Source organism: Onychostruthus taczanowskii, unplaced genomic scaffold (genome assembly GCF_017590055.1).
Source record: "Onychostruthus taczanowskii isolate IOZ18803 unplaced genomic scaffold, ASM1759005v1 scaffold9, whole genome shotgun sequence".
Taxonomy (NCBI): Eukaryota; Metazoa; Chordata; class Aves; order Passeriformes; family Passeridae; genus Onychostruthus; species Onychostruthus taczanowskii.
In genome coordinates this window covers 16,281,476-16,297,440 of record NW_024506993.1, presented here as the reverse complement: position 1 = coordinate 16,297,440, position 15,965 = coordinate 16,281,476, and the positions used below count along the sequence as shown (strand labels likewise).

Sequence of the window (15,965 nt, the reverse complement as noted above, 5' to 3'; positions counted from 1 at the left end):
GCACCTTGGTCACCCCAGCAGAGAAGCCATTTGGGAGGTGGTACCGGAGACGCCTCCTGAGAGCATGTGCATTGGGGGAACAGATACACCCATCCCAGAATACTCCTTGTCCTCATGCAATGAAAGCCTGTCCTTTGCATGGAGTCCTTGTGGGGCAGTGATTGTGGGGCAGTGATTGTGGGGCAGTGACTGTGGGGCAGTGACTGTGCTCCTTCCCCAAACAGCTCCATAGGCAGCAGCCACTGTGCAGAGCAGCACAACTCACAGCCCAGGCTGGAGGGAAAGAGCACAGGGAATGCTCCCCCACTGCTCCCCCAGCCTACTGACACTGCATGGAAAAGTTACAACTGCATGGAAAAAGTACTTTGGCCAAACAGCAGAAATACTAAACGTGCCTCATAGCTCCTCCAAGTCTTCCATGGGAACACTTGAACAAAATAAGGAGGTAAACTTTGGCATATTCCGCTGAACAAAAGCCTCATATTTCCAAATTTTTCTGCTCACGTTTTTTGGCAAATTTTAAGATGTAAAAATATAATCCTGTGTGGATAGACAGGAAGATGTAAATGTGGAAGCTGGAAGGCAGAGCTCATGGGGACAGTGTTAAAGGAAAGAACCTTGGGTTACTGGAGGGTCAGAGGCACAAAGACAGCACAGTTACATGGAACGGCAGCAGCACCATCTGCTTTGGGACTCCTCTCTCCTATATCCTTGATTTACAGAATGTACAGAAGCCTGAGTATTCCCCAAAATGCTTATTGACTTCTACTTTCACAGTCAGTGAGCAAACAAATAGAGCTTCAAAACTGAGCTCCCAGTTCGAGCCAAACTCCAACAGGCTTTTCAGGAAAAAGGCAGAAAGGCATCTAAAATTTTTGGTTTAGTTACTCATCCTACAAGTTAGGGTTTGTTGTATATTTGCAGTTACTAACAAGCCTCTAGTGGGCTACAGTTCCCATTAATTAATGATTATTTGTTCCCTTTTCTCTAAATAATACAAATTTTGGCTTTCATGTTCTCACACAAAGATACATACAAACAAGAAGAAAGGGCAAACCAATGTATTTGATTTCGAGCTAACAAGGTCCATGATTTCAGAAAATAAGAAACATGCAAATAATATATCAGAGCTTATATTTCTGTATAACTAGTAAAAATAAAATAAAATTGGGGGAAAAGCCTCACTGAATGGGGAGCATATCAGCTGTAAAGAAAAAGTAGAGATATTACAGTTCTATCTTGCCTCAGAAAAAGTTCAATTGCAAATTCTGGTTTTATTTTTAAAGCAATTTTTCTCTTTTTTGGTGCCTTAGTAAAAAAAAGTTATGTATTGAAAACACCAAATTTAGTAGTTTGGAAAAAAATCAGAAGCAAATTTAATCATACTCCAAAACTACAATTTATATTTATTAACTGCTAAATGAACTTAGGAAAAAGGGGAAGATGTATAGAGTGATGTCTCACAGATTACTTTCCCCTCATATAATTTTTAATAAAAATTTTGAAGTTTTGGGGTGGTAGCAAAAGTTGACATTTACTGACATTTAGTAGTTAAAATGTAATCCTTCCAGAGAATGAATAGCAGAAAAAGGTGGGGGTGGAAGAGAAGGGAATCAACTTCTGCTCTGATTACACAGGAGAAAAAAGTTAAAAAGCGTGGAATAAACTGAAAGAAAGCACAAACCCACGAGTATTTGCAGATGAAGTTCTCCCAAACAAGGGGGAGGGTGTCAGAGTTCCAAGGAATACTGATTTTGGGCTCCCTAGAAATACTCCCTCCCAAACAAGCAGTCAGCTCTGGACCATTAATGGCCATCAGTCCCACCAAAGTGGGAGAGACCACTGCTCCTGATGTCTCAGCTGCAGGAATCAGTGACCAACACACTCTGACAGCTCCCAGCGTGCACAGGGTTCTAGTTGTGTGGTTAGGGAAGTGCTTTATAAATGTAATGAACCCATTTTCTACAAGTAAACAGAAAATTAGAAAAACCCCACAAGTTTTGAAGCAGGGACATGACTGCTCTGTGCAGACCCAAAGCACCAGTCAAGAATTCTGTATGATGATGCAACAATATGTGCACAGGAGTCTAAAGATTGCTACAGTCCACAGGTAGAAGGTATTTCAATGAGTAACTTGCAGATTTAGATTACATGTGGTATGAAAGTGTAAATTATTTTATTAAAGTTAATTTATTTTTTAATTAAAGTTTAAGTATCATTTGAAGGCTTGAACAGACACCTCAATGCAGCCTAATTTCTCAGTAGGGTCACTGCATCAGAAAAGTTCCTCCTATGAATGTTTTCAAGTTAAAAAATTGAAACTGAGGGAATTCTATCCTGGTGAGCTCTTTTGCAAAACCATCAAGACCTGGTAGAATTGGGAGCTTTAAAAAATACTGGTCTTCAGAGAAGGTGAGGAGCCCTTGGTAATAAGAAGCAACATAAACCAGAACATTTATATTAATAATATATTAACAGTGTTAATCTCAGCCAAAGAGCATTTAATGCTCTTGTGCACATAAAGGGGGAATGGCAAGCAGTAGTCTCCTGGTAATCCCCTACACAGCAGGAAACCAAGGGATGATGAGACACATTAATGTTATTAATTTTTAATATAAAACAGAGCACTGCTCCTCAGTGATGAAGGTGCTGTGTTGTGCACACGAGAAGCTGGTGACCAGTGTTGATAATAACAACACCTCCCCCTACCAAGCCATCCCTATTTTAACTTGCTCAGATGCAAGATCAAGTTTAAAAGACAGAAATTTCCCTTTTGGTCTGCCCAGTCACAGCATCCTCAAGAAGCAGAAAAAAATATCTGGAACTTGCATGACTGAGTTAGAAAGCAGTTGTTGAGCACACAATAGAGTCACAGCACCTGAGTGGCCTCAGGTGTTCGAGTTGAGGGGGTTTACATAAACAAAACCAGAAACACCAATCTCCTCATGAGCTTTGATGCTTGGGACAGATGGGAAAGAAGACATGAGAGAAGCTCCACACTGAGCAGGATCATGGATGTTTTTCCATGCTACCCTCAGATTTCTGTCACACAGCCCTTTCTCACGCTGACTGCCCAGGCTCCAAGCTTGAGCCATTCTCCTCTTCCAGAACTGCCCTCCTGTGAAACCTGCTCCTTTCTTGCAGGACCAAGGAAAAATACTGCTTTGGTTTTAGACCCAAGTAGTCCTACACAGTTATTACCTCACATTGCCAAAAATGAAGACTGCCACAAACAGCAAGAAGCATTTAACAATAAATTACTACTGCTGCGTTGGATGTTTCATTGAACCAACACATGCGAGAACTTTTTCCTTATTTTCCCTGGGAAACTTTGCTTTTGTGCACACAACACAGCATTCACCCTCCCTCACACCTCCACAACTGATTCAGACAGCAGAGGTGGGAAAGACTCAGAACTAATTGCTCTTGTATGAAGTGTTTTATCAATAATGTATACTGCTGTTTTCTCCTCCTCCTGAGTGCAGCAAGAGGTCAGCTTTTGCACATCCCGAGTGTCCTGTCATTTTTCAACAATAACAGAGGCCCAGCCCAAGCCAAGGCAGTCTCTGTGACAACAGAGACACCCTGGCAAGCAGGGTTTCTGAAATCCAGCTGGAAAGTCACCCTCACATTCCCTTTGCCTTCATGAGGCCTTTAACAACAGCATCTCAGCACCAGGAAAAAGTTATTACAGGGCTAAGAGACTGGAGAAAAGTTCTACTTGATACCAACCCACCAGAACTGGGACTGTTTCTAAATCAATTGACCTTTCTCTGTGTGCCACTCTAACCTTGGCAGTCTGCTTCCCTGCACCCTGGTGCCAGCAATCTTAGAAGATACTACTTTGTAGGTTTTCAAACACTACCAAAAAGAAAAAAAAAATCAACTTTAAAGCCTCCCAACTAAACATGATACACGTAGAAAACCACTTAATTCCAGTACACAAGACAGCTATGCAGATATTTTGCCCTTATTAAGCACGACTTATGTACCATGAACTGTGATGCAAAGCCAGATACTTGTTAACAAAGTGAAATGAAGAATAAGAATACAACCAGCTACCAAAGTAGCTTGCAATTCTATTCCAAGTTCCAGATACAAAGCTTAGTCTTCAAAAGTCAACAGCAGACATGTAAAAATTGAATTAAAACCTGCACTGGGGTGCATGATTTCATCATATATTTAACCCAGTCTAAAGTATTAACTACCCATGTCTGAAGTTTCAGCTTCTGGTTTTAAGTGGCTTTAGAGTTGGGTTTTACCCTAATCCATATTAAAGGTGTAAATAAGGAGCAGAATGTGTCTGAAAAGAACTTTCAATAACATTACACTGTTTGTATTTCCACAGGCCAAGACTCATGAAGTGCCTTCCTGTCCTGCCCTTCAGAAGAGGGGAAAAAAAGGGGTCTAAATATAAATAGGTGTTGCAAAAAAACCTATTTCACCTTATGTTTACACCCAAGTTTGGACAAGTACAGGTTGCCCAGGAAGTCACACCGTTAACATGAAACTATTGTGCAAGGGATGGACATTACCCAGAAGCACAGCCACCAGCAGAGTTGAGACCACAGCTCCATTTCCCTCTCCTTAGACAGGAGGATATTGTACCCCTGAAGCAGCAGTACATTTAACACAAGAGAAACAATAATATGCCTTCTGAAGCTCAAAGTTTCATTATTTATCCTGACAGTTTTGTATTTATCAGTTGTAACAACAGGATCTGGAAGATCACAGCTAAATTTGTACAGTATATTAAAACTACAGGGGGTTTCTTCACATTTGAAATGCTCAGAGAAGCTCTGTTTTCTTTCAAGGTCTCCACAGCATCACAACCTCTCAGCTCCTGGGGCAATGAATTTCACAGGTTAACTGTGTTTTAGAAAATCCTTTTAAATAATGCAATATTCCAAGGTCAACAGCAGCAAGGCTCAGTTCCCACCCTAAGGAAATGGGTGCCTTGGAAAACCCAACCAAGCAGGTTTAATTGGAGCAGGTTTCACATTACTGGGCAAGGTGAAAGGATTGACAATTTTTCGTGTTATCATTCACACACAGACATTGAACATGGGTCAGAAAGAATAATGCTCTGCGCTCCCCTTTATCACAAACTTACTGCTACAGGGTTTGTATGTATGCAAAAGCCCTATTTTGTCCACAAAAAAAACTCTTTAAAAAGCACAGGACACAGCAGCACCCTTACAACAGAGGCTTGAAAGAACAGGAAGCTTCAAAGCATCAAGGAACCATCAAGCCCCATCTACCTCCCAAGCGTCAAATTTTGACTGTAAATTGATTGGAAAGGGAAGAGTAGAACCAAATGAAAGGCTTTTACTCTTCACCAAGACAATGGGGACGTTGTGCTGTAGCGTGGCTGCAGCAAGGCCGGTACCGTGGCACAGCAGCTGAGGCAGAAAATGCAGCCCCCTCCCCTCCCCACCTTGGATCTCTGACATCTTTGGTGCTAACAACTCGTTGCTGTGGAAACCAGACTGCCTCTGACAAAGCCACATTGACTAAAAGCAACATGTGGGAAAATGGAATAAGGCCCTGAGAGAAATTAATCCTTTACACAAAAAATAAATATAATTTTGGTTAAAAATTAAGCAAGTAAAGGGGAGCGTTTCTCAGTGTTAGAACAACAGGCAAGGACAACACTGGCAAATGCCAGGCCTTGTGGCACTGGAAAGGGATTTTAAGGACATTTCATCCCTGAAATATATGGCAGATTCAGGGCTAAGGAGTACACAGGAGTCCAACACAGAACACAGGTGTGTGAGGCAGCTGCTCCCTATCCAGTTTTTAACTGCTCTCCTTTGAAAACAAAACTACACCCAACCCCACCCCACAGAAAAACAGAAGGCAAGGCTCGTACAGACCAGCACTGAAGGGCTTTCACAAGGCCCAGGCTGACTCACACCTGGGCAAAACACCCAGCCAAAACCTCAGCACAACCAAGCCCTGCCCATGGAGATCAGGAGTTGCTCCACGCCCTGCCATTCCCAAACATTTATGTATCTCAGAAATGCTATCCAAAAAAGCCCATAAACAATCAATTTTTTTTTCTGATTTCTCCCCTTACAACAGTCTCAATAAATCTGTCCTCAGCCCTTGTTGACTCAGATCCCAGGAGCTCCTTTAGGGCCTGTTACTTGGAATGCCAACATCCTTAAGAGAGTATTCAAGAAAAAAAAAATGCTGGGAAAAAGCCCATGGACAAGAGCCAGAGTTTGAACTGGCAAGACTAAGATCTGTGCACAGCGCAACTTTAATAAGACTAGTTCCTTATCCAGATAATCTGAAATTACTCATAAAGATGGCACACTCAGAGTGATTTGTTTGGTTTTTGGGGTTTTTTAAAAAGCAAGTCAAACTTCTCCGGAGGAAAAGTTAACTTTTATACAAATCTAATATTGGGGTTTTTTCTTAATACAGGCCATGAAAGCTCCAGAGCAAAATGCCAGGTATCACAAAGATTCAGGAACTGGGAGGCCACTCATGATTTACATGCTGAGCAAGAATCCTCTCCCCCTTCACTCCCGAGGTATTAAAGTGCTGCAGCGTTACAGCTTAATCTCATTTACGGAGCTTTGAATCATCTTAAGTGCTTAGGAAGTCTGTGTAAAATACCACAATCCCTGCAGTTTATACACCCTAATCCAGACAGACCACACCACCAGCTTTCACTGCTGCTGATGGAAAGAAGTTCTCACGGTTTTCCAATTAATTAAGCAGGTCATCTACTCTTCACCTCCAGCACTGGCCACAGCCCTGCCACCTCCCTTCCCATCAGTGTCACTGTGTCTGCGGGGAGTGCAAGAGCCACACGGACTGCACACAACTCTGCAGGACCAAAAGACATAAAGGATAAAAAGCTCTGCAGACACCTGTACTGTTGCTAATAGAATATTACACACCATCCTAAAGTCTGCTGTCCTAAAGATACATTTATCATGGAAAACCTCCAAAATAGGGAAACAGATTCAGGTCATATGAGAAATGGGAACTTCTTCAGGGTCAAGCAAAGACCAACTGCAAAAATACTTAGGGATGCAAAATGCTGCATGATGATGTAAATAAATCAAAGATTGTATCATTTTTTAAAAGAAAAAAGAAATCACTGTATACAGTGAAGGGATTAAAACAGAACAGTCTTCATAGGTAAGATATTAATCCACTAACTTCCTCAAATTCACATTGGCTCTTGTTCCCAATAACAGTGACATCTTCCTTCCCTGCGCTTCCCATGAATTCATCGCAGCATGAACATAATCTCTGCTTTCTGCTGAAACTGAACTGGCACAAAAGACAACAAGAAGCCATTTATTCTCAGGCCAGGCCACTCTTAACACAGGGTGCTACCACAGAGGAAAATACAGTAAGGAAAAAGGGATGTGTGTGTCTTGGCATTCAGGTGTGGACCTGATTCTTCCCAACTGTTATCAGGTTTTTCCAATCTGGGAATCTCTCTACATGATATGACCATAGTGAATACACCTGAAGTACACTTGTGGTGTAAATTAAATTTAAAATTCTTGCATCTTGCTCCTTTGCACTTAAGCTGATTTGCAAAATCCGGTTACCTGTAACGAGACTCCCACTGGCACAAATCAGCGAGGTTTTCCTTTGGTTAAATGGCACAGGAGGATTTGGACTTTAAAGCGAGGAGGGGGAGACAGAGAAGAGCCTTCTAGCCCGAGGGGGTGTCAGGCGATCAGCGGCGTCTGACCGAGGCACGCACGTGCTCTGCTTTCAGCACCTTCCCCGCAGCTGAGTAAGACACTTATCTGGAACTTTATCAGGTCTTTGAACCTGGCAAGGCGGGGAACACGCCTTGATCTTCCCGAGCTTTGTTGCCACGCAAGTCAGGCTATAACCTGTGCCAGCTTGCTGAGAGACTGGGGGAGAACAGAGAAGCATCAACATAGTTTTGCCTTTTCAAGATGACTTAATGGTTTATAGCATTTGGCTTTCTCTTTCTGCTTCTTAGGCTTAATTAATTGCCATTGAAAAAAATAAATTTATTACATATGGTTCCATTATTTCAGACCGAGCCCATATTTTTATTTTTTTAATTATTTGCTATATTTCAAATAAGAGCAGACCAGTCAAGAATGCCAGATCTTCAAAGTAAATGGATAAGCCCTCATTTTTTAAAAATTAACTAGTCCAACTAACACTTTGAAAGGTGCCAGTCTGGCCCAAATAAGTACGAAGTGCTCAAAGACTCTGGTCTTGAATGACTCACTGGTTTAAAAACAATTTTTGTAGCAGTAGAAACGACCCACTTTTTAATCGACTGGAAGTTATTTTAGGTATTTTATGCATATTTACATAATAGTCACCAAGATTGGCACTGAAGGATAAAATTCAAGGACCAGTCTGATGCTATCCATATTTTAGGCACTCCTCTGTAGACAGGGCTGCCATTTAACTAGAACTCTTCTGAACTCCAATTCATTCTATGCTGTATCAGCTTTGATCTACAGCACAGCTCCTGGACTTTGTTACTCAGACTGAGCTGTGTTACTGACACTGAATTTATTGTAGCATGAGAGAAACCAGCATAAACACTCTGCAGGAAACATGGTAGGTAAGAGGGAACTACGGAATGCTTCACTAGAAAGTGCTGATTTCCTCCAGAAACACACAATCATTCCAGAAGGGCTGCTTCACCCTGGATAAAACCTAAGCAACCATTACACTTGGTTCCCCAAACTGTCATCACAGTTCTAAGCTTAGCACACCATTATTCTTCCTTATGCCAAAAATGTTGAAATGTTTCATTCCTAATCTGGCATAATTCTCTTCTAAAAATGAAGTCTGCAGCATCTAAGAAGATTGTTAACATTTCCTATTCTACCAGCAATCATCAGCCTAAAATAACCTTCACTTTCACTGTGTGCAGTGCTTTCTCCACTGCTGCATCATTTTCCTTGGTCATCATCTTACTTCAGGCAGCAAGCGGGGTATTTTACAAGCACCAGCTATTTAGATAATTTGCAAAACAAATACTTTGGACTGTACAGTCTCCTGTTTGTGAGCAATCATGACCTAGCTTCAGGGTAAACTAACTGGAAACAGACTATCCCAATAATAGCTTTTGCATAACTATTTAACGTAATCAGAAACATTAAAATTGAGTGGGAGACAGAAACATAGCTCAAGACTAAATGGAACTGAGGCAGAATGCCTGTCTCTGTCCACAGCAACTCACCTATGGAAAGCAGAACAACATTCTCTAGATAGTCCTATGTGCAGATCCCAAGAATAATTTTGGGAAGGACTTATTTTGGAAAATTTTTTTCTCCATTACCTGTTTTCTTTCCTTCTGAGAAGAAAGTTATGCTAATACTCTTATGCGTAACAGCAGAGACTCCTACTCTACAATTATCATTTCTATCATTCACTAAACATTCTTCAAACCTAAAAGGCAAGGAGAGTTCAATTTTGTGTTTGCTTTTTGCTTTATTTAATATTTGGGCTATGCCTATTTGTCTTCAAATCAGCAAGTTACAGTCACTTTTCTGCTGGCACTCAGCAGCACAACACATTTTCCATGAGGCAGGGGATGGCTCAACTCATTATTTGTTCCAGAGGATAAGGTCTGTGTGTAGATGTGGTACTTGGGGACATGATTCAGTGGTGGGCTTGGAAGTGCTGGGTTAATGGACTTGATCTTTAAGGCTTTTTCCCAACCTAAACAATTCCATGAAGTAGCAGGTCCATTCATACACCTTCCAGCTGGACCTGGAAGTGTTGGGTGGCTGCAGGCATCTCCACTACACACGGGATGTGCCCAGTGCTTAGGGGAGAAGCATTTCACTCCTGCTACTCAGGAGTTACTCATCCCAAAAGTGCCAATGCACCCATAACCAAGGTACTCAGCTTGCCTGAAGTTCCAAGGGTCCTTGTTTTGTGGCCATGCCTGAATCATCCTTCCTTTTCTTCTGGAAAGAAGCACCATCTGTTTACTGAAGATAAATAGTATGGCAATGATGTTTAACACTGTTTTTACACCCTAAAACATCCACCAAAATCCCGAAGCTGCAGATGCAGAGGAGCCCAAATATGCTGCAGGAGATTCTCTACCTCTCTGTTCTCTCTATTCTTATTATTTCTTAATTCCAGCTCTGAGCCCTTCCTACCATCTTCCACAAAAATAAAGGAGATCATCAAATGCATTGAAGTATTATTTTGACACCACTTAGCAGGAATTTGTGCCAAAAAATAAATGAGGAAGAGGGAAAGAAAGAACAAGGAGCTGTAGGTTGTGGGTTTTTTTCATGGAAGGCAAGTCCCAGGACTTCACATTTGTCCTCACAGGTAACCAGCTATTTTGGTTTCCTCCTCTCCCTAAAAACAGTGAGGAGTGCAAACACCAGCAGAGAACACTGGGGCTGATGTCAGCGTTAAAGAAGTGGAGGTTAAACTTGCCCTAAAGCCCGAAAAGGTAAAGCGAACAGAAGGGGGCAGGCTGGCAGAGAGGAGATAAAAATAGGAGTGACTAGACTTCACTTGACAGCTATTTCTGGATCAACGAGGGAAAGAGATCTGAGAAGCTTTTCTATTTGTAAGGGAGACAGAGACCAAAACATAGCTGCCTTCTAGAAGGCCACAGTCCTGCACAGCAGTTTTGTTTATGCTTCTGCTTTTCTATATCCTGTGTTCTCACTATTTGGTAACCGTGCTGTTCAGCCAAAATGTCATTATGTGTCTAAGTGAGAAACCAGATGAGATTTTCTGGAGCAGGACAGCAATGCCTGTGGCATTTCAATTTAACAGAAACAAAGCTGACAGCACATTGTAAACTGGGCAGCAAATCACAATGCCAAGCAGAGTAAACGAAGCCACACAGTATTTTAGGAAAATAACCAAAACCCTGCAGTATCTCCAAAAGGATGTCCTGTGTTTTCCCACTCCAAAATGATTAGTGAAATTCTAACCTGTCCCAATTATGGATATGGACTAACAACAACAACAGGGACCTCCCAATTACAGCATGGAGTGCTTGACTGATGCATGGCTCTGGGGATGAATATTTTTGCCTGTTCAAGCCCTTTCCTCTTGAGTACCTCTGCTAAAATTCCTTCCATTGAGTAATTTCTATCCAGACCCTGGCTGCACTGGCTGTGTTCCCAAATAAAAGAAAACCTGCAGGCAGAAAGCAGTGCCATCTGCCCAGTCAGGAGCTGCTTTAATGGGCAAGTTTGATGTGAAGGGGAACAACCTATTACACTTTATCTTCAACAGCAGGAGTGATGTTCTTCCTTTCCCAGGAGCAGGTTACAGCAAGCACTCTCATGCCTGAAGTATTTGTCCACAAATATATATAAATCTCAATGGATATGTGCAAGCAACCTCCAGAAAAAAATCCATCCAGCATCCCTTTTTTTCATGTTCAGCTTGCAAGTCAGTCTTTCAATTTCTCTTTACCTGTCATACCAGTTGGGTTTGCTCTGTAACAGCTTCATCAGTCTCCACTTTCTATTCCTGTACATGAATGATAACCCTGCCATCACACCTGAAAAGAACAAGCAGTGGCAAGGCCCTGTTGTCCTATACATGGAGAATTCTGCTGTGAAACCGTTTCTGAATATTTTTTCCTAAGCTTCTTGTCCCTTTTACATAACTGCTTTGACTGCATGATTTGCTCTCAACTGTCATCTGGAGCACGTTTGGGACTTGTGTGGCCCAACTCAAGTTTCACAAGAAACAAAGGAAAAACTTCCTCTGAATATTTTCATCCTTGCAAATATCTTCAGGACTGGGAAAAGATCTTTCTATTGCTGCAAATTAACCAAGGGGAGTTTTTATCCCTCCTTGTTGGGTAATCTTCTCACTAGACCATCTTTGCAGAGAGCAGCGGATTCTCTCTGGGCTGCTGGCAGTTTTACTTAATTGCATGTGTAACTTTTTATTCAGCACTTAAACCCATAATGATGAGAAATGCACACATGCAAGCAGCAAACTATTATCTGCCATTCAAACTCCCTAGAGAACTTATAAACATCTTAATATTGCTGCCATACTTCTGTCCTATTCAGAAGAAAAGTGCACACGTTCCACAGCTGCATGGGAAACAGGATGACAAGCACATTTACAGGGTAAGTTCAGTGATACATCAGCTGTTGCTGACCTGTAATGACTGGGGAAGTGGAACTTTGGTCCTTAATATATATTAAAAGTTCTGAAAAAAATCAGCCAACTCAACCAGTGCTAAACACAAACAGATATTAGAGACTTCACCACAGGTTCCTCCAACCCATCAAGCAGAAGATAGTCTATCAGGGCACAGCAATTTCCATTCTCTTCTCCCTCTCCCCACCTCTGAGGGCTAAAATAAAAAAAATAGTTTCCAGATGCTAATATGCATTGGAATATTTTCCTACCTCATTCCAGAGCTACAAAATTTGCTCTGGAACATACTTGTTGCTACTGGATTGCCCTCTGGCAAGGCAACTTCTGTTTTAAAATTCTTCCAACCCTTATGACTGCAAAGCCTTTGAAGTATGAATGATCTCTAACCAGCAACAAAGCCACTGAACTCTTCAGAAACAGCAGATCAGCTTCAGCATTAACTATTATCCTTCATCACAGTATGCTAAGTTTAGAAATTAATGTTGCTAGCATTCCAGAAGGACGTGATTAATGGATCATCTCAGAGATGCAAAGATGGGACACTCCCCATGGCAGGTGCAAAACCCCAGTACCTGCAGTCTGTTGTCAAAACCTCCAGTTTCCCTACCATAAACTTGTCAGTCAGCTACGTGAAGCTAACACAGAAGAGTGTGATAAACTACAAGAGAGTGTTGGAAACACGTGAATTAACAAGCAAATTATTTTTAAGCTTTTCTAGTTCCTCTATTATTTTATCAATACCCAAAGCTGCCAGGTATTTCCAGGCTGCTCTACCATAATGCAAAGGCTTTGGTGGGGACAGCAGTTCTGCTTGCTAGAGACCATCTCCAGGCCTTGGCAGAGCCTCTAGCTGACCACTGGCAGAGCCACTCTGCTCCCAGCACACATGGAGTACGTTTAGGGAAAGGAAGGACACCTGAGAGCCTCCTGGACCCACCAGATTAACACCAACAAGGAATCTGTAACACCTATAAGTAATTCTCATGACAATTACTTCAGCTGCTTTTAGTCTTCTCGTACTGAACCATCCTGGTTCTCATTTAGGCTGTTTTTTTTTTCCCAATAATGTCATTTAAGAGCAGCAAGGAAATTTTCAGCTTTAAAAGCTGCAGAACAAAAGACAAGTAAGCTTTATGCTCTCTAATAGATGGTTATTGCTCCATTTATTTAAGTGGTACTTACCACCATAAATATCTACTAAACTCACTTGCCATACTGGTGTAACGGTGCTTCCCCAGGAAATATCCTTTGGTAAATTGATTGCAAAAATAAAGGAGGAAAATAAATGAACAACTAGAAATGCTCCTTAAGAAAAATCTTCATACAGAGGAAAGACTGAAGATCAATGAACATTTAAGTATTTCACAGCTTAGGCCTATTCACTGCACAAGATCCAAAATAGTTTCCTTCGTGAGTATTGCATAATATGTTCATTCAAAATCTAACAAGTTTTCTCCCAGAACACACCAAGACACGGTTCTCTCCCCCGCTTTCTTGTCTTTTAAATATGAATACAAGAATTTCACAGCTGATAATATTATTCTGGAAACTACACAGAATATTCTGGAAAAGGCTCAACTGGGACTCCAGTGTTGCAATAGCAAATGTTTCCACGTATTCAGGTTCTTCACGCATCACTCTTTGAGAAAGGTAAGCACAGAACAAGTAGCTTTTACAGGGAATGAACTTTGGCCACCAAACCATAAATAAGGAAAAAAAGACATAACACACATACCTTCAAAGCACATTTCTGGCCTGTCTCCTTGTTGAAACACTCCAGTACTTTGCCATTGATTCCTAACCCTAGCACACGTTTGGAGAGTTTGTAGTCATCTGTAACTGCATGTTTTTTTATCTCTAGTTTGACATGGGCTGTTCCCCCAGGCAAGGATTTCACGCTGCTCTTGCTCTCCACATGACTCTCTGCCTGGGATTCCTGTTCACCTTCACTTTGTTCCATATCAGGGAAGAGTCTGGGATGACAGAGATACCCAACAGATTCCTGTGGGGTATCCTCAGCAGAGCCCCTTCTGTTAAGCAATCAAACCCAGCACTTCAAGCGGTCCATTTGCTCGCCATTTAGTCCTGAGTAAAAATGTAAACAAGTGTTAGTAACTGATGTCAACTAACTGCTGTCCCACCTCACCGCTTTTTTCTTAACAAGATGACCAGGTGCCAGAGAACAGAAGTGAAGGGTCACCTCAGGAAAGCACACTTGAGCTTCACAGACCTGTCACCCCCCTTCCAATACACACAGCTCTCGGTCTGCAGGTATAAAACACTGCTTTTACTGCAACAAAAAGTAACTGAGTAACTGCTGAGTCTTGGAGTAACGCTACAGCTAAGCTCTGAACAACAGAAGAGAGCTTCGAGCTCATAAACCCTCATCAACCACTTGTTGCCTCAACGTTTTATGTAGAAACCCTCACCATGGTCCCCTGCCTCATCCCGACACTCCCAAATTACGCAAGAGAGCCACGAATACCTGGCCTGAACCCCAGAGTGGCACTGCCTGGCCACGCACCGAACCCTGGGACTGTGCTTTAATTGCCTGGGTCCACATGCTAGGGTCAGGGACCGCCAAACCTCCCAAAAACTGAAGTCCGTGGAGATGCCATGGCGTGGCTCCCAAAGCCGAGAGGGTCCCGCTGGGGACTTGAGGGGATCCCCGGGGCGGGTCCCGGTGCCAGCAGCCCCGTTACCACGAGCAGAGGGGCCGCTGGCTCAGCCCCCCGCGCTGAGGCGGCGGCGGAGGGCGGGAAAGCCCTGAGGCGAAGCCGGAGAGCGGGGGGGTGGCGGCGGCGGCGGGAGCCGGGCGGGGGCAGCTCCACGCCGGAGCTCGATTACCTGCTGTGGCGGCGCGGCCCCAGCCGAGGCTTCCCGGAGCGGCTCGGGGAAGGCGGGCTCTGCCTGGGTCCGCCCCGCCGCCCCGGGCAGGTGCGCGCCGCCTTCCCGCCCCGAGCCGCGCCGGAGTGCCGGCGGCGGGACCGGCCCGAGCCCCGACCATCGGCCAGGACTGGGCCGGGCCCGAGCGGGGAGCGGGAGCTGGCTCGTGTTCAGGTTCCACTGCTCGGGCTCCTCTGAACAACCCTGGTGGGGAACAACCCCCGCGGTGATTTTAAGGTGATCTAAGGCGGCGATTTAAGGCACGATATTAATTTATTGGGGTAAACGGCCCTGATAGAGGGGGGAAATGAGGCTGCGGCGGCGGCTCCGGGCTGGTACCGCAGCGCGCCCGCGCGGTGGCACCGCCGGCCCTTCCCCCGGTGGCTCCTCGGGGAAGGGGGGGAATCGCCACGCTCGCTCCAAACCCTGTGTTAAACAGGCTGTTGCAAGGAGACGCGATAGCGGGCAGTGATCCTTCAGGCGCTTGGCTACCGAAAGGGTGCTCTCACTTAATGCAATCGCTAAATGCGACCAAAGACGCGGTCAGTGTTTCTCGGCACTTTCAGACGCACAGTCAGGATACCAAAAGAGATGGTTCCCACAGCAACTGTCGCTCATCACTGGTGCACAGAGTGTGGTTCCAGGGATGTGAAATGCTGAGCTTTTTTCCCTACATGTGAAGATGAGTCATGCATCGAAATGGAGCTGTATTCGTATCACTGGAAGGAGCTTAAAGTTCACATGCTTTACAAGTTAAAAATACATTTGTCATTTTACGTAACATAATGGCATCTGGAGTTCTAGCAGATAGGAAAATAATTAAAAGGGCTAATGAGCCCTTTCTCCAAGGAATAAAAAGTAGTTCAACTTAACAGGATGCAGATCTGCAGTACATCACCATGTGATGTGATGCTACAGCTATTCTGCCTCAGGTTTCCCTT

The 15,965-nt window shown here is 43.4% G+C and overlaps 1 protein-coding gene across 2 annotated transcripts in view; it reads right to left on the bottom strand.

Moving 5' to 3' along the window:
• Positions 1–15,127, bottom strand: part of MAPKAPK3 (MAPK activated protein kinase 3) — a 47,507-nt gene extending 32,380 nt beyond the window's left edge. Inside the window, exons 1-2 of one of the 2 annotated variants that reach the window (XM_041426022.1) lie at positions 14,986–15,127; positions 13,874–14,223 (exon numbers count right to left, since the gene is read on the bottom strand). In XM_041426022.1, coding sequence (XP_041281956.1) covers positions 13,874–14,098 — 225 coding nt within the window. In that variant the 5' untranslated portion in view covers positions 14,099–14,223; positions 14,986–15,127. Of the gene's footprint in view, positions 1–13,873; positions 14,224–14,623; positions 14,956–14,985 lie in introns of those variants that run through there. The other variant, XM_041426023.1, reaches the window with a different exon arrangement.
• Between the last annotated feature and the right edge of the window lie 838 nt (positions 15,128–15,965).